The sequence below is a fragment of the Equus quagga genome, chromosome 2 (assembly GCF_021613505.1).
Source record: "Equus quagga isolate Etosha38 chromosome 2, UCLA_HA_Equagga_1.0, whole genome shotgun sequence".
Lineage (NCBI taxonomy): Eukaryota > Metazoa > Chordata > Mammalia > Perissodactyla > Equidae > Equus > Equus quagga.
Window position 1 is genome coordinate 152,101,011 of NC_060268.1, and position 26,075 is coordinate 152,127,085.

Here is a 26,075-nt window from a genome sequence, read left to right on the forward strand (position 1 = left end):
TACCATTCCATTGGCAGTAGGACCTCTCCAGCTGCTGGTGAGCAAAGGGGAACAGTGACTCACTGGCGTGGCGGGCAGCGGGTAAATGCACTAATTTGAGAGGTCAGCGGCGAGCCCAGCTCAATGGCCTAGTCTCGCCGTCTGACGCGCGGACCCTGCCGGCCTCCGTCCTCTTCCGCTTTCCTCAGGTGCAGCGCGGATCCCTCCGCCGCAGCGAGCGCTCCCAGTAGCGCTGCGATCGGCTTTTCGGCAATACCCGGATGGAAGCGTAATGGCCGCCATCAGGGACTCGCAGGCAATGGGGACCACGACAGGTATTCCCTGTGAGCGGGGCCGTCCAGACCTGTTAGGATGCCGGGACTTCTAGACGGCCGACTAGGGAGCAAAGGGCGAGTTTGTGGGGGCGTCAGGGTCCCCCGACCCAGCTCAGGGATCCGCCTCTTGTCATAGGAAACGCCTGTTAAATAGTCCCGGCCATTCACCGCTTCCGCCTAACTTGCCGCAAAGTTTTTCTGGAGAAGTCGGTTCTTTTACTCGTTGCTCTTGCAGGCTGCTAGAGCTAACCTGGCGCCGCTTAGCCCGGACATGCTTTACGTCCGGGTTTTTCGAACTCTCCACTCTCCCACAATCTAGGAGGTGGAGCGGGAGCGCCGTGACAGTGTGCCTCCGCGCGCCCGAGGGGCAGCCGAACCCCGGAGGAAGGGGCGGATCGGGCGCGGTGTTTGGGACCGAGCGGGGCGCGCGGCGCTCGAAGCACCCACTCGGCGCTTTCCGGGGCTGGTGGAGACGCATGGGCACCCCTCAGACCGCATCCCTCAAGCTGTAGGTTCGCAGCCCCACGGCAGCCCGCCTCGACGGCGTCCCCGTTGTGGGTGCAGTCTATGGTCATTGGAGGTCTTCTTTTGCAGATTTGCTCAGCTCCCTGGCGCGCGCCCCCTCCAGAGTTGGCCAAAGGCGCTCCTCCTTGCAGACCCCAACCACACCCAGTGGCAGATGGCTTTCTTTGTAACTGGCTTTCTCACTTGTAGAGTCCATTTTGAGTCTGTTCTTAACTTGGTGTCCTCATTGTCAAGTAGACAGTCTCTTCCTAAATGGCTATGGTAACTGAAAACGTGCAGGGTGAATGTATGTGAGGTAAAGTGTTATAACTCTTGAAGTAGACCAACGAAACAGATGTGGGAGCGTTAAGGTTCAGTTTTCTTTTTAGGTTTAAATTTGGGGGCGTTTAGCGTTTGTGAGCTATTTTAGCGAAAACATTAGTTGGGTATGTTTGGATATGAAAAGTCTAAAAGACCCTAGAAAAATGAAATAAGTCAATGTTTAAGAAATTCATGAGAATGTTGAACTTTGTACTGTTGTCACAATGATGAACGTGAAGACACAAAACTGTACATCAGGGTAGGAATTTCATTAACTTGGGCGTCTGAGTGTTAGGCCTAGTTTATAAATGTTATTGAATTGTGTGTTTATGCAGCAAGGGATCTGGTTTGAGTGTATTCTGAAGTTACTATCAGGTTGAACAGATAGAAACCATTTAAATTGTTTCGGTGAAATACCCTAATGTTTTTCAGAGTTTAACTGCAAAGCAATAGAAATGGATTCATTATCTTTCAGCAAAACTGTTTTTTTGAAATTCATAAAAAGACATTACATTGTATTAACATTTTCAGAGTGTTAGCATTTCATGAGAATGGTAAGCATAGTAGACCATATTGATTGTTGTGAGAATTCTAAATAAGATGAGCCCCAGATCTGGAAAATTGTTACCAAAAGGGGAGGGAAGGATAGAATATAGGTGTCTAACAACCTATTTTGCACATCCAAATTTTTCCTCATTGTTGTGGTGAAATTAAGTATAAATATCAATTCAGAACGTTTTGTATCTGCTTTTGTGGAAGGATAAAAGGACAGCAACCACAACGGATACCTACTGTGCACATTGATAACATATGACCTTTTAAATTCTAGAGATTTTTATCATTGTCACACTTCAAGTCCCATCCTGTCTTCTCTGGTAATAGTATACTGTGATCCCAAAAGATTTTATATCTTGAAACATTCCAGAGGGAATATGTTTTAGCATAAATTTGTAGGTTGACTTTAAAATAGACTTTAAACATGCCCTTTTAATGTACTTTTATTTTTACTTTTCTGTTTGTAATTGTTCTTATTGAAGCATTGTGTGCTTTAGACCACGTAGTACAACTTTTTTTTTTTTTAATGACTGAAGACTTGAATCTTGCCTGGCTTCCTTCAGGTACTCTACTAAAGGTTTTTGGGCAAAGCACTATAAACAGAAGAAAAGAGTTGAAATTTTTGTTAAGTATTTGATCCCAGGTGTTTAGGCTGTGACTATTTCAGTTCTATGTAGGATATTGGCTTCACATGGCGAGCAATTTTCTTGGGCTGTTAGATGTCAGAAGTACGTATTAAGAGTTAACATTGTGCTGGTAGGATGTCTGGGTTGGAATCAGATCCAGATTCTAGTTGTAGCTTTGTGACTTTGGGCAAGACTTAATTTCCCTGTGTTGTCATAAATGAAGATGTTGGATTAGATTGCCCTTCTAAGCTTTAAGTTTTGTGACTTTTGTAAATTTATGATGTTATCACTGGGTATCAGGGATAGGTTATTTGCCTAAGTGCAGAGAGGTTTTTTCCTTCTAAATTTATACGCATAAGTTGAATATGAAGCGTAATTGAATCAAGAGTGTAAAAACATTTTACTAATGGTTTTTGCAGTCAAAGTTTTAAAATCTTGGTCTTCATTTCCAGATATCATCTCTTTTGATCACTGTTCCTGATTGTGGCTTTGTCCAAGCATTAAATTGTGTGCCTTTTGTTCCTTGAAGAAAGAGGTATGGTAAAGATTAAAGTACTACAGTACATAGTCTATTAAGTAATAAGTTAATACATTTTAGTATTGGACAAAATAAAATAGTTATATGTATGTGAGTTTTCATAAGTTATACTTTTATTTTTCGCCTAAATAAAATAAAATACTTACACATGGGTTCATTCTTCATGTAAGCAAAAAAAGTAGTTTTTGGTTTCATAATTTTAATTTAACATTTCATTAGAGATCTAAAGATGATTTTAACTGTATCATCTTTCTAAATATAAGGATGGCATTAAGGGCTTCTGAGTAATGAATGATAGAAATAAGTATGGTAGGAAGATGTTTTGAAGCTGTACAAATGGTCAGAAGAGTGTTTGTGTTTTGCTCTAGTAAGTGCAAAGTAATGCACCTAAACAAAAATTGTCTAATATGTATTTATGTTATGATTAAAGGCATCTATATTGTGAATCAGAAAAGGGACTTGGGAATCACTATAAAGTTATGACTGGTTTTCTGGAGACAATCATCTGAATATCCTGGTGTGGAAAAAAGATGGAAAAAAATCTGCCAACAAATCATGGTATTATAAGGCAAGGTTTGCAAATTCAGTGGAAAATATTGCGCACTTCTGGAGAAATATGAAACACAAGTGTCTTGAAACACAAGTGTCTCTTGCTGTTTGTGTTGGATAGGTCCTGGGATACCAGAGTATCATATAATTCCCCTCACCAAAGGTAATAAGTATACCCATAAGTATAACCTTATATTAGGAATAAGGTTATGTATGTAAGTACTGAAATAGCTGTAGTAAACAATACCAACTTTAATTATTACTTTGGTAATCATAAACATAATTCATAACCATAAACATAACCATGTTCTTCTGTGAACTTTACCAGCAGATGGCTTTTTTCCAGGGCCGTTTTTCACAAGGGAATGAATTTTTAATTTTATTAGAAGTTAATGTCTAACAGCTACAATGAGTAGAGAGCAACAAAGCTGAGTTGAAATATCAGGTTATCATTTATGTTCATTTACCTGTGTAATTTCTTCCTGTATAACATTTGTTTGACTTCTTTCCGTATGAGATTCACACGGGTACCATGTTGTTCCCAAATAGAGAAAAGAAATGGTGAGTGCTAAGAGTTTTCTTTACTATGTTTGATCTAAACTACTCAGAAAAAGTAATGTGATGAAGAATGAAAGCTTCAAATATAATGAAGTAAACAAGAGGCTGCTATTTAATGACTGACCGGAATCATGTGGATTATTCCATCTTGAAAAGTTGTGAGCAAAGTCCAACTAAAATTTTAAAATCGTGATTGGTATGACTGCGTGAAACAAGTGTCAGAATATTAGAATGAAGATGCATGGCTTGAAGCTTAGGAAAATTAAGTGGGTTTCACATGGGTCTCATTCCAAGAAGTGGTAATCGCTGAAAGCAAATATTGGCTTTATAGAAAGTAAATAATTTCAAAATGTAGTAAAATCATCACCAATTCCTAATTAAAATTGGGTTGTTGGAGGTTGTGGCTGGTATAGGGTGTGTACGAGTGTGTAGTGTTTGCTAACTCAGTATCTCTTTGTTTGGGGAACATCCCTTCCCTGTTATGAGTGGTTGGTGGGCTATCAGTCAGTCTTATAGTCTTATAACTCAAGTCTAGTCATCCCTATTACAACAGTGATTGCCTGTTACTCAAGCAGAGCCAATCAAAATCCTTTGAAATTGATGTATGCATGCTAGGAGGAAGATAGTCTCTTTTATCAAAAGTTGTTAATCTGGGAGGATGCTAGTGACCTATTTTCTTGGATGTGTGAGAATCCCATCTAAAGTAAGAGAAAGTGAAGCCACATAGAGATGGGAAATGGATGAATACGGAGTGTCAGTTTCAGTCCCACGGACCATGGTATGAGGTATCTATGGTTTTCTTTCGATTCTGTCAGCTACCCTTATGTCCTTCCCAGTCCGTTGGCCCAAAATTCTGTATATAAATTAGTTTGAATTAGATTGCAGCAGAAAATGTGCTGGTGAATATATGGCCTTATGAATTTAAGATCTCTAACTTCAAGTTGATCGTTCACATCTGTCTGCAATTTGCCATTTTCCTCCACCTTATAAAAGATGCCCTTTATTTATTCACCATTCATGCATGCATTTAGTTCTTCCTTCATTAAACCTACAAATATTTATTGAGTGTCTACTATGTACAAGTATGTGCAGCTGCCTGGTGAGTCAAGGAGTATACATTCCAGGCTGTGTGGATGGTGGACTTTCTGTACTATAGCATGTTTTTTATATATTTAGGTTACACAGATCAACAAGCATGTGTTGAGAATAATCAGTACTAAGCTTAGCATTTTAGTAGTATGTAAGAATAAGAGGAACTGTTTACCTTCATAGTACTTATAGTTGAGTTAAGGAATCCAGTTTAATGTACATGAAAGACAACACAAATAGATAAAACAGATAATGACTGCACAATTGTATAGATTTCAAGTCTGGGTTCTGATAGGATGGAAATTAGTAAGGGCTGGTTCTGTCCTGGAAGGTTTCTTCATGGAGATACAACTTCAAATGGGTTTTGACTTATGAATCAGATTTGATAGGCACAGAGAATAATTAAAGAATGGATGGAGTTGAAAATGATTAAAGGCTAATCTAAAATGACGGGGAGATTGATTTGACTAACAATTTGTATTTTGGGGGAATAAGAACTAGTGGGAAATAAGGTGGCTATTTTAACTAAATCCATGTATGAGACATTTGGAAAACCAAGCAGAAATTTTGCTTCTTTCTTCTAGGATGGAGGTTTCTTTGACTTGAAATGTTTATATTTCAGTGTGATGCCATTTTTGTGATGCTGAGATCCAAATTAAGTGTAATTAAGTTGTATAAATTTATTTGTTGCGGAAAAGATCTCGTTGCTATATCCATCTTCCTTAGAAATTTTAGAAAAATAGTAATTAACCTGCAATGCTGTTCTATGTTATATATATATAATTAGTTTATTTCTTCCTACCTCCCCCTTTTTGAGAGATCCCTTAGTAACAGTGGCAAAACCATACCTCTTCCCTGGAGATAACAGCCAGCTAAAAACTAATATAGCAGTATTTATAAAAACATTTTAAAAGAGATAAGGAATGAAAGTAATGTTTGATTGCTCAGAATATTCATTTTGAGCTCCAGATACTAGGAATGATGTATAGGTTAATGTTGTGTTATTCTTTCATAAAATAGTAGTTGTGTCCTAGGTCTTTGCTTACCTTCTTTCTTCATAACCAGTTATCTGATCCTCAACTCAGAGAGTTCATAGTTGGAGTATTCCAATATACCAAGCTTGGCAAACTTTGGTGTAAATGGCCAGATAGTATATATAGGCTTTGTGGGCCATGTGGTTTCTGCTGCACCTATCAGCTGTTGTTTTAACATGAAAGCAGCCCTAGATAATATGTAAATGAATGAATGTGGCTATGTTCCAATGAAACTTAATTTACAAAAAATAGGCAGCAGGCCAGATTTGGTCCACTGGCTGTTGGCTGTAGTTTGCCAATGCCTGTCATAGACTTATGAGGCATTTCATTCCACAACCTTTCATGATCATATCTGCCTACCTGCTAAGGTCTTCATTCTCCTCTCTAATAACTGTAGATGAATTATCTTTGTTCTTTTCTAAGTTCAACTCTTCCACTTGTTCGCTAGATCCCATCCCTTCTCATCTACTGAAGGACATTGCTGCTGCCTTTTTTTCCCCCTTCTGTCTTCTATCATCAGTTTTTCTTTTTTTTACTGGATCATTTTTGTAAGCATACAATCATACTGTAATTTCTCCCACCTTTAAAAAATAAAACAAAAAGCAACTCCACTTCAACTCTTCTGTCTCTTGGTCCTTTATAATAAAACTCCTTGAAAGAGTTGTCTGTACTACATCTCTACTACTTCTCTTCCCATTTTCTCTTAAATCCATGCTAGTCAGCCTTTCTCCTCTGTAACTTCACTGAAACTGTTCTAATCAGTGTCACTGGCGGTCTTGACATTGTCCAGTGGTCAGTTCTCAGTTCTCACCTTACTTGACAGAGTTGATCAATGCTTGATCCTGGAAACGCTTTCTTCACTTTGCTTTCAGGATACTCCTCTCCTGATTTACCTTCAGTCTCACTGGTCATTCTTTTCAGTCTCGTAAGCTGATTCTTTCCCATCTTTTACCTCTAAATGTAGTATCTTGAGGCTCAGGCCTTGCACTTGTCTCTTTGTTTACTTACTCCTTGGTGATTTCATTCAGTTCTATATACATACACACATATATATATACAAACAGTGACTCCCAAAATTTTATCTTACACCTAGACCTGTGAATTCTATATTCAGCTATACATTCCACATTTCCGCTTGGATGTTAACTAGGTATATCAAATTCTGCATGGCTAAAACTGAACTCTTGATGTTCTTCTCAAATTTGCTACTCCTATATAGTCTTTTCTATCTTAATAGTAAATGGCAACTCGTTTCTTCCAGTTTCTGAGGTCGTAACTTTGAGAGTTATCCTTGACATTGTCTCTTACTCTCATAGACCAAATTTAGTCTGTCAGCAAATCCCATAGGCTCTATCTTCACAGTATGTCCAGACTTTGACCGTACCTCATTGTCTCCACCAGGCTGCCATCATCTCTTACCTGGATAATTGTCGTGTAACCTCCTCTCCTTGCTTCCAGTCTTACCTTGCTCCCAAATACTCTGTTCTTAACATAGCAGCCAAAAGGATCTCTTTAAAAAATAATTCAGTTCATGTTACTTCTCTACCCAGAATGCGCCAGTAGCTTCCCGTCTCATTCATAGTGAAACCACAGTCCTTAGAGTGTCCATCAGGCCTTGTTTCAGTCCTATTACTTCTTTGACCTCATTTCCTATTGCTTTCCCTCAGGTGTCTTCTGTTCCAGTCATACTTACCTTCTTGCTGTTCCACAAATATTTTAGGTGCACTCCACACTCAGGGTGTTAGCACTTAACTATATCTTTTCTTGGAATGCTGCCTCCCTCAACTCCTTAAGATCTTGGCTCAAATAAGACTCTTTTAAGTGAGGTCTGCCTGAGTTCATATTAAAATTGCAACTCTCTGGTTCTGTCTCTCCTTCCCTACTTAATTTTTCTCCACAGCGCTTGTCACCTTTGAGTATATTATAGAATTTACTTCCTTTGTTTATTTAAATAACCAGTAGAGTGGTAGCTCCATGAAGGGAGGGATTTTCGTCTCTTTTGTTCACTGCATATTCCTAGTGCTTAGACCAAAGACTGGCACAGATTTGGTGCTAGCTACGAGCCCAGCACTATCCCAGATGCTGGTGATACAGCAAAGAAGGTGACAGATGTGGTCCTTATGCTTATGCAGCTTTTATTCCGGTGATAGAGACAGATATAAATTGGCAAATAAAATTTGCCAGAGAAAAAAGTGTTAGAGAAAAGAAATACAAGGGGCTAAAATAGAAAACATTTTTTTCTGTTTGAGGAGGGAATGGTTTGTCGGTTGGGAAAGGCCTTTCTGAGGTGGTGACATTTGAGCTGAGACCTAAAAGATGAGAAGGATCTAACCATTTGAAGAACGGGAGAAAGAACATTTCAAGCAGAGAACAGCAGGTGCAAAGGCCTGAGATAGAAAAGATAGGAAAGGAGTATTTGAGGAGCCGAGAGACTATCTCTGTTAGCTTGCTGGAGTGTGTTTACAGATGGGGAGAGTGGTGTGAGATGAAGTTGGAGAGAGAGGTCCAGGACCAGACGTCACTCTTCCTTGCAGGCCTTGGCAGAGAGATTAAATTTTATTTTAAGTGCCTTGGGAAGCCACTAAGGAGTTTTAAACAGGGAACACCGTGATCTATTTTATATTAAGAAGATCACTTTTGCTCCTGTGTGGAGAATGGATTCAGAGGAGGGTGGTGGGGAAGAGGGAAGCGTGAATTCAGTTAGGAAGACTATTATTTTAATGCACATTGGAGATGACAGTGGACTAAGATGATGGTGGAGATGGAGAGAAGAATTCAAGATGTATTTTGGAGACAGAATTGATAGGAGTTGCTTATGGATTAATGTGGGGAGTAAGAGAAAAGGAAATCAAGAGTGATTCGTTAATTTCTGGGTTTAGTAACTGGATGGAGTGTGGTGCCATATATATACTAAGATGGGGAAGCCCGGGGAGTGAAATTTGTTTTCTATCCATAGACAGGTACTTTATAGAGCCAGAGAAAAATTGAACAATTTTTATTATTTTTGGAAGCTGAGGGGAAATGGGTTACATGTTGATACATGTTCTCCCAATCAAGTAGCAATAAATCTTTGATTCTCCCCTGCCCCCAGTGTGTTCCAACATCTTAAGTAAAATCTGCCCCTTCTCCTAACTCACTGTCTCAGCAAAGTGACACACAGAAGAAGAAAAGAGTGAGAGGTGAAAACAATCTTTCTCCTTCCCGCACGAAATTCACTGGTCTTTATTTCACTTTGGACAGATTACTTCTGATTTTTCTCCCGATTCCTATATATTAAAAATGTGATTTCTGACTCTGCATGTCTGTGTGTTTTAAATCATATTCCATTGCAGCAAAAAGTTGACGTGATCTGTAGCATTTGTTATAAAGTGATTTAATCTGAAATCATGGGAGGTCAGATATTTGAGTTGAAAATAAAAAAAATAAATGAGTTAAGAATGTGTTATGTCCCTGTCTACCCAGTCTTCTTGGTTGTTGTGAGGGGTAAATTAGAAATATGAAATAGAACTTGTCTTTAAGAAGCTTATAAATTATCTTGGGAGGTAAAATTTTAAAAAAGGAAATGATGTAAATATAAAACAGTTTGTAATAAAGTGGTGAGCAATGGCTGTGTTTTAAATGGATATTCAGGGAAGGGAGAGACTACTGTGTATTGCAGAAGGTTTCAGTGTCCCTGTAGTAGGTAAATTAGAAAGGAAATTTGAGCAGCGTTGAATTAAGATGGAGAGAAGGTGATGACAAGCCTGGTGAAAGGAAACAGTATGAACAAGGGTAAATAAAAGTGTCTGTGGTGGGGAGTGGAGAGCATCTTACATATTAGGCATTATATATGTGTAGATATAGTGAGTAGTCATAGTTTGAGAATAATAAGAAATAAGATTCATCTGAACCAGAAACTGCTTCTTTATTTTAAACTCCTTCATAATTGTATACCAGTGTCACCAGCCTTACCTGAATGGTATGTGGCTCATATGTACACTAACATTTTGAACGTTTCTAGATCTGTACTTAATTGCGTTTGCATACTTAACTCTTCAGTTCTCTTTTCTGTGTTAAGTTGCTCATTAGGCCACAATGATTTAAAGGGTGCTGGCTTGTATTATACATATAAATTCTACGAAATGTATTCTTTGCCTTGTTTAAATTATGATAGGCATTGGCCTCTCAGGTAAACTTTTTAAAAACTTAAAACAGCTACAAAAAAAGTAAGCCCAAAACATTTGTTTCAAGTCATGACAAAGTAATGCAATAGTTGTTTTGAGGGCACTAAAATAGGTTCTGCTTTGAAAATAAGAGGTTTAGGGTTTTTTTGTGTTCTGGATTCCGTTTAGGCAGAACCTTGTATTTTCAGTAAGCTCTTCCCTGCTGCATGCTGCTTTTGTTCTCTTTCCACTTATATATTCATATGATTATTTTGCATTCAGTTATTTCTGCAGAAAAGATTTGATAACTCAAAGAATGTAATAGTTATACATAATGATGACTAATTATACTAGTTTTCCTATCAGCATAATGTGATAAGTTAAGTTACAGAGTTATGTGCTAGATCACAAATAGGCCTAAGCTAAAATCAGAGTTTTTTAGTTCTTTGTTTAATGTTTAAGCAGCTAGAATGTAGTGAGTAGCACATAGATTCCTCCTTTTTATACCATTTCACTGAAGCTAAAGACTGTAAAATGTCTTTGCTTTTTAATTGTAGAAGCAAACAAAACTCTAGGAATGGTACTTTTTGATTCACTGTGTGCAAGTCTTCCTTATCCTTGCCATTTTACTTTAGGAATTGTCTTTTTAAAATTTCTGTGGTACCTACTGCACAATTCCTAACCTGTGCTGACACTACCTATTCTCTGGTTCCTCACTTTTTTTTTTTTTTTTTTTGCTAAGGGAGATTTGCTCTCAGCTAACATCTGTGCCAGTCTCCTATATTGTATGTGGGTTGCCGCCATCACAGCCTGCCTGATGAGTGGTGTAAATCCACAAACCCAGGCCACTGAAGCGGAGTGCACCAAACCTAACCACCATGCCATGGTGCCTGCCCCTCTCACTTTTTATTTGGATTGTCACTTAATCCTCTAATTTTCTCACTTCTATTTTTGCTCTCTTTCTCCAATATATCTTGTTTCTAGTACCATTCTAATAGTATTTCTAAAATACTGCTTTTATAACGTCTCTCTGCTCGTGAACTATCTATGGTTCCTGGTTACCTTTCATTTCAAGTTCAAATCTGTCCTCTATTGTCTGTTCTCACTTAACCTCCCCATTATATGTTCTCTCCTTGGTCTAGATCCTGCAGTGCCGTGGGAGAGAAATGCTTTTCTTCTGACATTTTTTCATTCTGTTTTTCTGGTCTAGGCGTTTGCACCTTTCTTGCACGTTTAAGTCCCACTACTCTTTAAAGGATCATCTACCTTTCTGTGAAGTAAACACAGTCAACATTGGTCTGTCAACTTAATGTCTTAAATAAGAGCCTTTGGTTACAAATAATAGAACTAGCTTAAGTTAGTTTAAGTTAGTGTAAGGTGCAAAGAGGGAATTATTTTAAGGATACAGGATTTCTTAGAATTCAAGGGCAGGAACATTTAGGCAGGCCTCGGTAAAGACTTGTGGCAGTGACATTGCCCCCTTGGTTTCAATCAGGGTACCTAGGAGAGCTGATGGTGGTCTCCCTTTTGTAGTTTTGGTTTGTTTGTTGTTTTTTGCTGTCATTCCTTTCAAAAATTAACCTGTTGTGAGTAGTTTGGAGGGTATCTTTCTATAGATTTGTCAATGTTTTTATGAACATATACTCTTAGGATCTTTCCTCCTGATATAAAAATGAGGATCTTTCCTCATAATTTAAAAATGTACTGCATGGCTTCATCTACAACTTCCTTTTTTAAAAACTAAAAAAAAATTCATGATATCTTTCTAAATCAATTCAATACGTATACCTCTTTCTTTATAATGTTTTCAAGTGGATGTTCCATAATTTACTTAATTGTTTTCCTATTCGTGGATATTTGAGTGATACTGATATATATATCTATATGTTGTGGTTTTATTTCTGTAGGATAGAGTGTTAAAAGTGAGATTTATGGGATATACTTAGAAAATGGAGGAAATTGGTTATTTTCAAGGAAAATATAAATTGCCAGAAGTGACTCAAGCAGTAGAAAACCTGACAGCCCAGAAACCATAGAAGAACTTGCAGGGGTTGTAAGGCCTAAAATCTAAAGCAGTAGCAGGCCTGTATGGTGCTGTTGGTGCAGTCTGTGTAGTTTTAAGGAGCAGGTAATTCTCATGTTTAGTGAACCCTTCTGGAGCAGATGAAATGGTGGAAAGTACTTTGATTCATTTTGCAAAGTCTCTGTGGTACCAGTACCAAAACTGTTAAAGATAGCATTGAAAAAGAAAATTCTAAATAAAATTGTCAGATTAAAATTAGCACTTTATTAAAGAATAATATACTTAACTAATGTGAAACTATTTCAATATTATACTTGCTATTCATTTCTTTATATAGTATATAGAAAATAATAGTGAAATTTAGATTGATGCTATAATTTTTACTATTTCTTTTTAACAATATACCAAGATCATGAAGCATATTGTTAGTTGTATAGCATTTATTTTCTATATAAAACACACAATTTGTAACTGCTTTCTGGTGGCACCAACTCCCTTTACTTACTTTTTAGGTAACCTCTTGGCTCACAGATGGATTGTTAAGTAAACGAAAAACCACTTCTCCTATAGCATGACTTTATAAAGCATGAGTGACATCTAATAGTGTAATTCTTCATCCTCTGAGTGTTATATTTGCCATTAATTTGTGACTCTTGTTACGGTCTTTTCTGCAGTGGTGTGATTGGGTACCTGTGTGTTGATATGAGGAGTGCAACGGTGAATGACACCTATTTTGTTTTGGTTTCTTCCCCACTTGTAGTGTCAACATTCATCAATTTTATACTGGCATTAAGTTTACTATTTTAAGTTTGTTCAGGAGAAACTCCATTGGTTTACCACAGAAGTCACTTGCTTTGTTTGAGAATTTCATGATTTTCATGACTTCTTACTATTGTTTCTTTTTTTGAGGAAGATTAGCCCTGAGCTAACATCCGCTGCTAATCCTCTTTATGCTGAGGAAGGTTGGCCCTGAGCTAACAGCTGTGCCCATCTTCCCCTATTTTGTATGTGGGACGCCTGCCCAGCATGGCTTGATAAGTGGTGTGTAGGTCCACTCCTGGGATCCAAACCAGTGAACCCCGGGCTGCTGAAGCAGAGTTTGTGAGCTTAACTGCTGTGCCACAGGCTGGCCCCCATACTACTTTTTGATAAAGTTTCGTAAGAGTATGGTCTAGAAGCAAAGAGATTGTCATTCTCATTAGGTCCAAAGGTAAGCTATTTGCTTGTGGTGTGATAAGGAAGTATTCCAGTATGGAGGCCATAGTGATCCAAGGACAGCATTTTAAGGAACTCTGACCTGATGATAACCAGTAATCAGTATAAACGTTTTTATGTGCATAGTCTTGACTTGTTACTGTGAGTTTGTATAGGTCCATGTGTGTGTTTGTTTATCCATCCATCCATTCTCTAGCCATCTATTGATAGTTGAACAAATTAAATCCTAATATGTCTACTGCTTATTTTCTGTTTCTTTCACTTAATAAATCTTAGGTGTCTTCCTATTAATAAATGTCTGTTTACAATATTATTTTTAAAATTGAATAATATTCCATTAAGTTAAAAATACTATAATTTGTTTATTGGTGGACAATTAGTTATTTTTAATTGTGATTTTGTAAACAATACGACAGTGAACATCTCTGATTATTACCTTTAAAATATAATTCTAGAAGTGAATCAAAAGTTACGTATTTTCTCCCCAGGCACATGTGTATGTATATATATTTATATTTATGTTATAAATAATATAATAATATAAATTACTATCATATTTATAATAAATATATATTTTTTTCAAACTGTTCTTTATAATGGTTGTGCCAGCTTATATTTCCATCATTAGTATATCATAGTGCCTCTATTATTATAAAATGAAATTTTAAAAATGAAGGCATATAAAACACAAGTCCAAATTTTTATTGTTAGGTTTAACAGACATAAATGTAATTCTGTAAAATTGCTGTAATCATTTCTAAATGCTTACTCCCAGTTTCTGTATATATCTTATCACGGACTGGTGACAAATGGTTCATGGACCATGAGCAGACCATATTTTTAGTAGTACTGTTTTAACCTAGGAGCTAAGCTAGAAGGGGAAAATAGGGGCATGGGCTAGGGTTTGTATCTCATATGAATATGGTCATTCAATCCTCTTGCTTTTGCTGTGGTACCCGCTCTCTCAGTTGTGTCTGGTATCCCCTGTTTCAGAGATTCTGTTTACTTTCTGCAGAGCATAAACCTTGAGACTTCTGCTGTGATCAGGGAACAGCAGTTACCTACCATGATGGAGTGGAAGGGAATCTTAGCATCTAACCAAAACTCAAGCAGCTTTCTCCAAATTTCTGTTTTAGCTTCTTCTTCCCTTCTTCCCATTTCAGAGTTACTTGGTGCTGCCAGTTCCTAAACCCTTTGAAGATTCAGAGTGTAAAATGGGTTAGTCCTTAGCTTTCTCCACTGTCTGCCTGCGATTGTTTTCTTGAGGCTGCAGGGTCATTTACTACTAATTTATCTGCTTTCCAGCATCTAGAATGTTGTTGCTATTATCACCTCTCCTGTTGCCCATTGTTGATTTTTCTTTAAGGGCTTCTCATATATTTGTCATGTTGCAAATGTTCCCCTTCTCCAGTCCTTTCTGCTTTCTTAGCTCTATTAACAAAAGGTTTACATTTATTTCTATTTTATAGATTTTATTGTTGACAGATATTTCTTCTAGATCCTGTTATTTCCTTTTATGAGTTTTTTCTGCTTGAAATTGGTTTTACTGAAGTATTTACTTTAAACTTCTTTCCAGAAAGAGTACATATGTAGTATGTTTTCTGAATCTTTGCATATCTAAAATTCTGTTTTTCCCTTGTATATGAGAGTTTTCCTGGCTATAGAATTCTTAGGTTCTTTTCCGTCAGAACTCTGTATCTGTTATTCCATTGTCTTCTAGCATGTAGAGTTGTGAGTAAAATGTCTGGTTAATAATGATGTCTGATTAAAGTCGGCATTGCTGGTGAAAAATTGAATACCTTTTTAGGTACTCTTCTTCCCTTTTTTTTGTGTGTGGCATTTCATTTTTATCTTGTAAACTAAAACATTTTACTTAGATAAGTTGTAGATACTGAGTTTTTTCTCCTCCCACTAGTAATCTTGCCAGGCGTTTGGGGAGCCTTTGATTTTGAAAATTTGAATCTTAAAAAAAAAGCCCTCAGTGTAGTCTTTTTCTCTTGTTTTCAAAATCGTTTCTCTCCCATCTACTTTGTTCTCTCTTTCATAGCAGTATGTTCTTGTTTTTTTCAGTGTATTATTTCAGAGATTACCAGTTGTTACTTTTCTTTTTCTTTTTAAGCTTTCTCCTTTTTCTGCACTAACTTTCATTGTAGTTACTGTTTTTCACTGCTGGATGGGAGAACAGGGGAGAGGTTTCTCTGAGTGTTCAGATTATTTTCCCTTTTTTGAGCTATTGCATCCAGTGATGTTTCTGCCCGCTTATCTTTTTTGACGGCATTGGTAGTTGAGATGAATTCTTAGAGAATAAACCAAGATTTTCTTAGTTTTTTTAGTTAGAGGAGGGGAAAGTTAATGTAATTTTTTCTGGTAGCTTAGGATGATAATTTACTTAATATGGTGAAAGGACAGAATTCTTAAGCAGAAGAAGATAGCCATGGATATAGGAAGATGTAGCTTTGTTCAGAAATAATTTCTTTACATCTCTCCTGACAGCTGGTGCTAGCAACCCCCAACTCTGCCTGGCCTCTGGACCTGGCTCAAAGCTCGGGATTCGTTCTCGTCCTCACCATACCTCAGCCGGAGCCTTCTGTCACCCCAAAGGGCGCCACACAATCCTCGTCTCAAGTCTTCACTTTCTCCCCCAAGGTATGTTTAGGGGAGGGAGTGGGTGGAGTTATGTTGCTCACTTCCTTACCTAGGGCGTAGGATAGGTACTCCTTAAATGTTGGTTGAGTGAGTGTCCCCTAGTGGGCCTCCTCTTCAAAAGCGGTGTTGGCAGTCGGTCGGCATCTTTTTCACTCTTCTCTCTCTGGACCCTTTCCTACCAGACACCTTACAGTATGCGTATGGAATGTTTTTCTGGTTTCTAGCCATTTTGTAGGATTTTCTTTATTATGTTTTTTTGGTTTGTTGTTTCAGAGGACACTTGGGAGAGGGAGGAAATCAAATGGCTTAAGTTGCCACCTTGATGCAAGAAACTGTCTAGGTTACTTTAAAGGGCCAGTCATACTTTATACAGATAGTATTATTTCATCAATTATGTGAAATAGTACTTGATGAGATGTTCATCAAGTCTTATGAGGTAATAATACAGATATAGAAAGCAGTAGTTTAAGAAAGAAATTTAAAATCTATAATCCTTGTTGGTGGGCTAGAGATTGGACTATAGTGAAAAGAGCATTAGCTCATAGGCTGTAAGATTAAAATTATAATAAAATCTCTCTTTCCTTTTTAAATTGTATCTGAGATGTTCACACCATGCAATACATTTTTTTCTCATAGGTGGCAACCCTAGTGTCATTTGCTACCAGGTTTCATCTTTGATTGCTTCCACAGACTACAGGTTGAACATAGTTGAAGACAAAATAGATTCTCCAAACTTAAAATTTGTGGGCAAATAACAAAGCCACCTGAAATACACAAACTCCCCTGATGCTGTATTGTATATGCCATGCATTGAATATAAAAAAATTGACATTCAGCATTAATTATTTAGCAGGTATCAAACTTAAGTAAAAGCTAAGTGGATTTCTTAATAAGGTGGTCCCTTGTATCATCATTGTTTTGCCTGTGAGGAAAGGACATGCACTTTAATGGCTGAACTTTGTGGCATCTGTTTTGGCTGCCATGCATCCTCCTTAATTATTTTCTATTCCTTATGTACTAGAAGGGCAAGGTTGCTGGATGGTCAGCTCTGAATAAGCAATGTATTAATGTATATGTCCTGCCGCCTCCTCTAGATTGTAAGCTGCAGTAGGGTAAGGACCATGTTTTTGAATCTCTCCCTAGTGCCCGTCAAAATGCCTCAAATTCATAGTAGGTATTTATTAGTAAATGTTAGTTGATTATTTAAAATCATATTTTTATACTGGCTCTCAGACTTTGGGATATATGTTTTCTTGTAAGAAAAGTTTTCAATTGTGTAGATATTTTGAAATGGAAATGATATTTAGAAATATCAAAATCTTAATTTTTTAGCATTATGTATATTTTTTAGGACTCATGTAACATTACTGTAAGAAGCAGTTTACCTTTTGTAATGAAACCTATGACACAGTCTTCTCTTAATTATATGTAGTAATAGAAAAGCTTGGGTCTGGATAATCCAGAATGACCATAGTATGTTATTCTGGCAAGGGGAGAAGATCCATTACTAGATGTGCTTAAAAAGTTTCACATGTTTGATCCCTACCCTCAGATTTTGGTGTGGTGAAAGCTCCATAGCTGATTATAATGCTTGTCACCGTCGAGAGTGTGACACTCTGTAGAGAATCTCTTGGTGTGGAGTATCCACCAGGTTCCATTGAACTTTTTTCTAGCCATTTATTATTTTTCTTGCTTTTAAGAAAAAGTTTTTACATTTAGCTTTGAATAATATAGTAAAAAATTTAAAGTAAAAATTTTAATATTTTACTGTATTAGGCGTAGTATGTTAAAAAATTCGGTAAACTGGTACCCTTCTAATGAATACATTATCAGTTTAGTATATTTAAATATTCAATATTTGAAGAATATTGGAAAAATGCATTTTTTAGACTCAACCAAAAGTGTTAAGCTTGAGAAATATTAAAAGGACCTCTTAATATGTAAAGTAATTTAATTTTTAATTATTTTCCCTCAGCAAAGGATTTCTAAAACAGTGAAATTTCTAGTTATTACTTAGATTAATTGAAAGCTGAGACCTTTGGGTAGACATTATGGATGAAGCTTAATGTGATTTACACTTTAGTATCTTTTGCTTATGTAATTTTATCTGTTGTTCATATACATATTAAAGACCACGGAAGTAAGAAAATGTAATTCTTCTAATATACAGTTTGACATTTTTACTACTGAACCTTCACTGCTCAGATTCCAATCTCAGCAGTATATTATCATATCTTATTACTTTACTGTTTTTATTCCTCTGCAATTTGAATCATAATGTCTCAGACATGGTAATCACATGCAGTAATGATGGTAGCTACAATTCATATAGCGCTTTACAGGTTACCGTTACATATTTTCTCATTTAATCTTCACAACAACCCTATGGAAGAGGCAGAGGAAGTACTAATTTTTTTCTTTTTCCATTTTATAGATGAAGCAACTAAGACACACAGATTGAGACTTGTCTAGAGTAACATAAACCAGTAAGTGTTTGAATTAATAGAGGCAGATAGTAATGGGGACTTTCTAATCTACCAAGGGCTTTCCTTGCTGCTGTTTGCCTGAGTTCTAGGGACAAAAAGCAAAATAGCCAAAATGGTAGGGAACCAGAAAGGTAGTAGGTAGACTTTGAGAGTACCCCAGGGAAATGTACTTTTCCTTTTAATTTCTTCTTTGTGTGTGTATGTGTTTTTTTTTTTTTACCAGTTAGTAATGATAACTTGAGAGAGCAGATATTTTTGTTATTGTTAGGTGAATGAAATTTTATTTTAAACACAAGTTATTCCTAAGGCACTAAGGAAGTAGAAAATCTGGAGAGAAGTCTATTGAAATTCTCACAAGATAATAGCTATAAGGTCAGCTGAGCAAGTGAGAAAGTTAATGGTACATGTTTGTAATTGGAACCACATGTATGTAATTGGAACTTAAGTTTTTAGGAGTCTTCTGTTAAGATTTTTAAAATCTTGTTTTAAAACTGTAGTATCGACTTAATATAAAAATCTTAGAGCTTAAGGGTGCTTATCCAATTGTGGTTTTCTTTAGATGAGGAAACTGAGGGGCAGAGAGGTTGAAGCTTGCCCTGTGTCACAGAGCAGAGCTGGAGGTAGAGCTTCTCTTTCCTGACTTCCAGATTAGTATTATTTCTACTTTTAGCTAGTACTTCTTGGTAAGCTGTTCTTAAAATACGAAGTAAAAAATCTTTTATTTGTGTGTTTGATCAACATTCCTACTTTGTCTCAAAATGAACTGAAAAATGTGGAATTTTCTGATACTTTTGTGATGAAAATTTCAATTCTTTGGTTTTAGGTGAGTTAATGTGGGAAAAATCCTGGTATTTTGAAGATGTCTCGGCACAGTATTGTTTCCTGTTTAAATTACAAGTAACTTCAAGAGTTTTCAGAAAAAAAGAAATTGGGATTTTTTTTTGTTAAATCATGCCATCTGAACAGAAACAGTTACTTTTTGATGAAAAACAAACTACTTTACAAAAAGATTATAATGTGAAAAATGAAATAATTGATACTATCAGATCAGTACTTAAACCAAAAATTTCAGAAAATAGTTTTCATTATGAGCTAAAAAATGTGAAAATTGTTTTGCCGAAGATAAGTATTCCAGATGAAGTCCTATTGAAACATGAAGTTGACAAATACAGGAAATTATTTCAGTGTAAATCACAGACTGCAAGGAAATCTATCAGTATAAAGACTGTGAGCTGTGTAGAGGAATGTCTGTTGCTCCATAAGTCTGAGAGAGTTGAAGAAGAGGGTGTAAAAATGTCTGCAAAAATACTCAATTTCAACTGTTTAAAATGCCGAGATAGCACTCGATATAGCCCAAACGATTTGCAGAAACACTTTCAAATGTGGCACCATGGTGAATTACCTTCATATCCTTGTGAAATGTGCAGTTTTTCAGCAAATGACTTCCAGGTATTTAAACAACACAGACGAACTCATAGAAGCACTTTAGTAAAATGTGACATTTGTAACAATGAGAGTGTATATACTTTATTAGACTTGACAAAACATTTTTCATCCACGCATTGTGTAAATGGTAATTTTCAATGTGAAAAGTGCAAATTCTCCACCCAGGATGTTGGCACATTTGTTCAGCACATTCATAGACATAATGAAATCCATTATAAATGTGGTAAATGCCATCATGTGTGTTTCACCAAAGGAGAGCTTCAGAAGCACCTTCACATTCATTCTGGTACATTTCCCTTCACTTGTCAATATTGTAGCTATGGTGCCACCAGAAGAGAGCACCTTGTAAGACATGTTATAACTTTGCACAAAGAACATTTATATGCGAAAGAAAAACTGGAAAAAGACAAATATGAAAAAAGGATGGCAAAGACTTCAGCAGGACTTAAGTTAATACTGAAAAGATACAAAATAGGTGCATCAAGGAAGACATTCTGGAAACGTAAGAAAATCAACAATGGAAGTGACAGAAGTATAGAAAAAAACACTCAAGTGCTTAAAAAAGTGAACAAAACACAGGCTAAATCTGAAGACCAGAGCCATCTTGTTCAAGAACATTTAAATGAAGAAAAGGATGAACGACTGCACTGTGAGAATAGTGATAAGCCTGCTGAGTCAGAGTCAGAAAAGCCAGTTCTTCTGTCCACTGGGCAATGTAATAGAGCTGAAGAGGGGTCAAATTCTAGTTCAGGTGTCCTGAAGACTGCTGTACAAGGACCTCCATTGTTAATGGTGAAAAATAATAAAATAACAATTCCTGCTAACTACAGTGCTAAGTTTATGGGCTTCAAGATGGTGGATGGAAGACAGCATATTGTAATAAAATTGTTGCCTATCAATAAACAGAATTTATATTCACCAGGCTCACAGTCAGATGCTGCAAAGGACAGTACTGCTAATTTGCAGCCGCAGACTTTGGACACCACTGGATTTTTAACAGGAATAACAACTGAGTTAAGTGACACAGTTTACATGAAAGCAACTCCTCCATTTTCATGTTCATCTCCTGTACTTTCGGGGAAAGTAACTTCAGAAAGAGAAATGGCTTTGTTCTCTCAAACAAGTAATATGCTTCAAACAATGGATGATGAAAAAAATGTATCGTCTTTGCCAACAACATCAGAATTGGTTACAGCATCAGTGAATTTGGCCACAAAAGTTGAAACAAGAGATAATGTTGACTTGTGGGGAAGTCATATTACTCAGAGTCACCCTGAGGTGTCAGATACTGCCATTAAAAGTCCAGATAAAGTCAACCATACTACCAGACCAAGTGCATACAACAGTGGAGATATGCATAACTATTGCATTAATTATGTCAACTCTGAGTTACCTGTTGAACCTTCCAACCAAGGATCATTGCCTTTTCATAATTACTCAAAAGTGAATAATTCTAATAAACGCCGTAGGCTTTCAGGAACAGCAGTGTTTGAAAACCCTCACAGAGAATCTTCATCAAGCAAGACACTTGTTCAACAACCAATAAGTGAATCAGTTTTATCACTAGTAAGGAAGGAGAGTTCAAATCCAGATAGCCTATTAGCATCTATTAGCCTTTTAAATACTAAAGATGGAACTTTAAAAACACAAGCTGAAATTGAAGAGCAGTGTGTTTTAGAGAAAGGACAAAACATCGATGGGCAGAGCCTATACACTAATGAAAATCAAAATTTTGAGAACATGACTGAAAAATCTAAATGGAATGACTTTTCTAATGATGAGTCACCAATGATGCCTAGAATCACATCTGTTTTCTCTCTCCAGAGCGAACAGGCATCAGAATTTTTGCCTCCTGAAATAAACCAGTTACTTCAAGATGTATTAAAAGCAAAATCTGATGTAAAAGAAGACTCTAGTAACACGCCAAATAAAGGCCTGCCACTTCATTGTGACCAGTCATTTCAGAAACATGAGGGAGAAGACAAAATAGTTGAATCTTCAAAAGACTTTAAAGTACAAGGCATCTTGCCAATTCCACCTGGTAGTGTGGGGATTAATGTGCCTACAAATGATCTGAATTTCAAATGTATTGGAAAAGAAAAACAAATGCTGTCAGTGTCACAAGATGTGAGAGATTCGGAGAAGACACCTAGAATTTCCAGTATTGGCACATTACTTAAGACCCAGTCAGATGCAATAATAACACAGCAGCTTGTAAAAGACAAACTACGAGCCACTACACAAAATTTAGGTTCTTTGTATATGCAAAGTCCACTTGTAAATTCAGAACCAAAAAAAGCTATATTAGTTCAGACTCCAAAAGGCATTTTTGTACCATTGCACATTGCTAACAAGCCTGGATTACACGTTGTTTCAGGAAGACCACTTCCATTAGTTAATACACAAGGCATGCCTGCTTCTCTTCTCTTAAACAAGAAACCTGGGATGATTTTAACATTTAATAATGGGAAATTTGAAGGTGTTTCCACTGTCAAAACTGAGAGTGCTCAAGCTTGTGGAACTACAGCTAAGGAACCTTGCAGAACACCTTTTTTGAAAGTAGAACCAAACAATAATTGTCTGACACCTGCACTTTGTTCCAGCATTGGCAGTTGTTTGAGTATGAAAAGTACCTCAGAAAATACCTTACCATTAAAAGGCCCTTACATTATTAAAACATCAGCAAGTTCTTCAGTGAAAGCTGTTCCTACTCCTAATATATCTGAGCAGCAGGGCGCTAAGTTGAATATCTTGGATTCAGTAAGACAGCAGAATGAGATTTTTCCAAAACCACCTCTTTATACCCTCTTGCCTGATGGCAAACAACCTGTTTTTTTAAAGTGTGTGATGCCAAATAAGACTGAGCTGCTTAAGTCTAAATTAGTCCAAAATAGTACTTATTATCAAAATATACAGCCAAAGAAACCTGAAGGAACACCACAAAAAATATTGCTGAAAATTTTTAATCCTGTTTTAAATGTGACTGCTGCTAATAATCTGTCAGTAAGCAATTCTGCAGCCTCATTGCAGAAAGACAATGTACCATCTAATCAGACTACAGGAGAGCAGAAAGAGCCAGAATCTTCTAGAGATGCCTTACCCTTCTTACTAGATGATATGATGCCAGCAAATGAAATTGTGATAACTTCTACTGCAACATGCCCAGAATCCTCTGAGGAACCAATATGTATCACTGACCGTTCAGAGGCCAGGGTGTTAAGGTGTAAAACAAATTGTACAATTGAGAGAAGCTTCAATAAAAAAAAGACTTCCAAAAAAAATTTTTCAAGAATAAAAACTCGTGTAAGAAGTAAAGATTCTGAAACTGCCTTTGTATCTAGAAACAGAAACTGTAAACGAAAGTGTAGAGGTAGTTACCAAGAACCTCCAAGAAAAAAAGCAACATTACATAGAAAGTGTAAAGAAAAGACTAAACCTGAAGATGTCCACGAGTCGTTTGATTTTAGCAGACCTAGGCTTTCAAAAGATTCAGTGAGAACTTTGCGGCTTTTCCCCTTTAGTTCCAAGCAGCTTGTGAAATGTCCTAGGAGAAACCAACCGGTTGTAGTTTTGAATCATCCTGATGCCGATGCACCAGAAGTTGTAAATGTAATGAAAACTATTGCTAAATTTAATGGACGAGTACTTAAGGTTTCATTGTCAAAAAGAACTATCGATGCTTTACTGAAACCAGTTTGTTGTAACCCTTCCAAAACAACTTACGATGATTTTTCCAAGAGGCACAAAACTTTCAAACCTGTTAGTTCTGTGAAAGAAAGATTTGTGCTAAAATTAACGCTTAAAAAGACAAGCAAAAACAATTATCAGATTGTGAAAACTACCTCTGAAAATGTTCTGAAGGCTAAATTTAACTGTTGGTTTTGTGGTAGAGTATTTGACAATCAGGATGCTTGGGCTGGTCATGGGCAGAGACATTTAATGGAAGCTACTCGTGATTGGAATACGTTAGAATAATTAAATGTGATTACCAAGGAAAAGAAAAGTGTAATTATCTTAGAAGGAAACAGTGGGTTGAATTACTTTAATGCAGACATTTTCTACTTCAATATAGAACCTGAAATTAAACAGTAAAAGTGGGCTCTTATTTCCACAGGAGAGCAAAAGGTTTATGTGTAGTATTTGAAAATGCTATTACTTCACACATAAGTTTTGAAAGAAACTAATCACAGCACAGATGTACCTTGATTTAATTTTTAAAAATGTGTTCTTGGGAAGTTAGGGCTAAAGAAAATTTTGATAAAACAGTTTTCCCAATTTAGTTCTTTAGTGACTCTTAGAGGGTAACGGCTGACAGCCTCATTCCCTCTCTTCCACCAGCCTTATGAATCTGATAAATACAGCTCCTCTGAAGCTGGAGAGCCCTTTCACCATGGAACTGAAGGAGTTTCTCATCATTGGTGAAGATATGCTAAGAGAGCTTGGGTAAAGAACTTACTCTACAGCTGCAAAATATAGTTCTATTGAAGGGTATTAGGCTCCTCTGAGAGTGCATTTAACTCACTACATTTACACCTCATATGATGCTTGAAAAGAGTTTTTGACAAAAACATCTTTTTTCCTCATAAGCTGTGTCCCTTGTCAGAGATTGAAACACTCTCCAATGCAATTTTCTTTTTCTAAATGGCTATGTCAAGCACTGCAGTAGATGGGCAGCCTTGAGAGAAGAATTAAACTCTCCATCTAGTTTGAAGTTCAACTAAAGAACTTGGAACATTTTTCTGAATTTAATTATAGTCTCTAGTGATCCCCTTGCACAGAACTATGCTTATTTGATTTTAATTGTCCCCCATAAAGGCAAATTTTTTCTTGGTTGCCATCCCTTTACAAAGAGTGGAACATAGAAGCACTTCCAAGGGAATGAGTTTTCTGAAAATTAAAAATTATTCTGGAGAAACAATATTTTGAAGCAAGATGAGCAAAGCAAATCAAATTTTTGCCTGTGTTTAATTACTATTAGTGTCTGAACATGTCCACATTGGGACAAACTTTTTTTTTTTTTTTGATGAGGAAAATTCAGCCTGAGCTAACATAACATTGACAGTCTTCCTCTTCTTTGTTTGAGGAAGATTAGCCCTGAGCTGACATCTGCGCCAATCTGCCTCTATTTTGTTTGTGGGATGCCTCCACAGCATGGCTGATGAGTGGAGTAGGTCCACACGTGGGATCTGAACCCATGAACCTGGGCTGCCAAAGTGGAGCATGTGGAACGGTAACCACTCAGCCAGGAGGCCGGCCCCTGGGACAAGCCATTTTTGTTAGCAGATTTTCATTATGACTGACAACCCAAAGCAGATTACTTACTGATTGTTGGCAGTTGAAAATGCAGGAGCATTAATAGTGAACTCAGTGGCAGTGCATAAAACTTCAGGACAAATTCCTAAGGGACATGCCCAACAGGTAGAGTTTTAAAATGGATTATTTTCATGACAACAGAATCATCGATTTAAACTTTTCACCTTGTAAGTTTGGATCAAATTTTGTTGGATCATTGGATAATGGAGTTCTTTTATTACAAAATTACATACTATATAATTTTTGTTACATTGTTACTACAAGTGTTATGACATTTTCATTGATTGAAAACTTCAGGGCTTCTTTTCTGTATATAACAAAGAATTTAAACCTGTACATATTTTTGTACCTTTCAGTTTGTTATGTAAATTTTGCACAGAAAGTTTTTGACATAAAAAGTTTATTTTTTTTCAATTTAGTTCTGTGCATGCACTAATAAAACTGATTGTTTAATTTAAAAGGAATATATAAGACTTTACCCATGTTATTTTCTTGGTTTTTATTTCAGATGTAGATTTCTTTTTGGGTAAATTCATTTTTCAGGGATTGAACACTATTGTTAGCAAGTGCCTAAAAGATGTGAAACAGTTTACATATGTCAACTGTAACAGTAGGTCCCCAGTGGGCCCATTCCCCCAATAGTTTTATTTTAAAGAAAGCCATACATAGATGCTTCAGGCTATCTTGCTATGCACATTATACATGTACTGTTTTTG

At 36.7% G+C, this 26,075-nt stretch overlaps 1 protein-coding gene across 3 annotated transcripts; it reads left to right on the forward strand.

Moving 5' to 3' along the window:
* Positions 1–25,171, forward strand: ZNF518A (zinc finger protein 518A). Of its 3 annotated transcripts, none has more exons than XM_046652203.1 (5): positions 1–37; positions 2,773–2,855; positions 15,962–16,114; positions 18,549–18,600; positions 19,424–25,171. In XM_046652203.1, the coding sequence occupies exon 5, from the start codon at positions 19,552–19,554 to the stop codon at positions 24,019–24,021; it is 4,470 nt and encodes a 1,489-aa protein (XP_046508159.1). In that variant the 5' UTR covers positions 1–37; positions 2,773–2,855; positions 15,962–16,114; positions 18,549–18,600; positions 19,424–19,551; the 3' UTR covers positions 24,022–25,171. The 3 variants fall into 3 exon arrangements, with proteins under 3 accessions (XP_046508159.1, XP_046508157.1, XP_046508158.1); XM_046652201.1 differs by lacking the exon at positions 1–37 and adding an exon at positions 214–314; XM_046652202.1 differs by lacking the exon at positions 1–37 and adding an exon at positions 463–822.
* Positions 25,172–26,075: the final 904 nt, after the last annotated feature.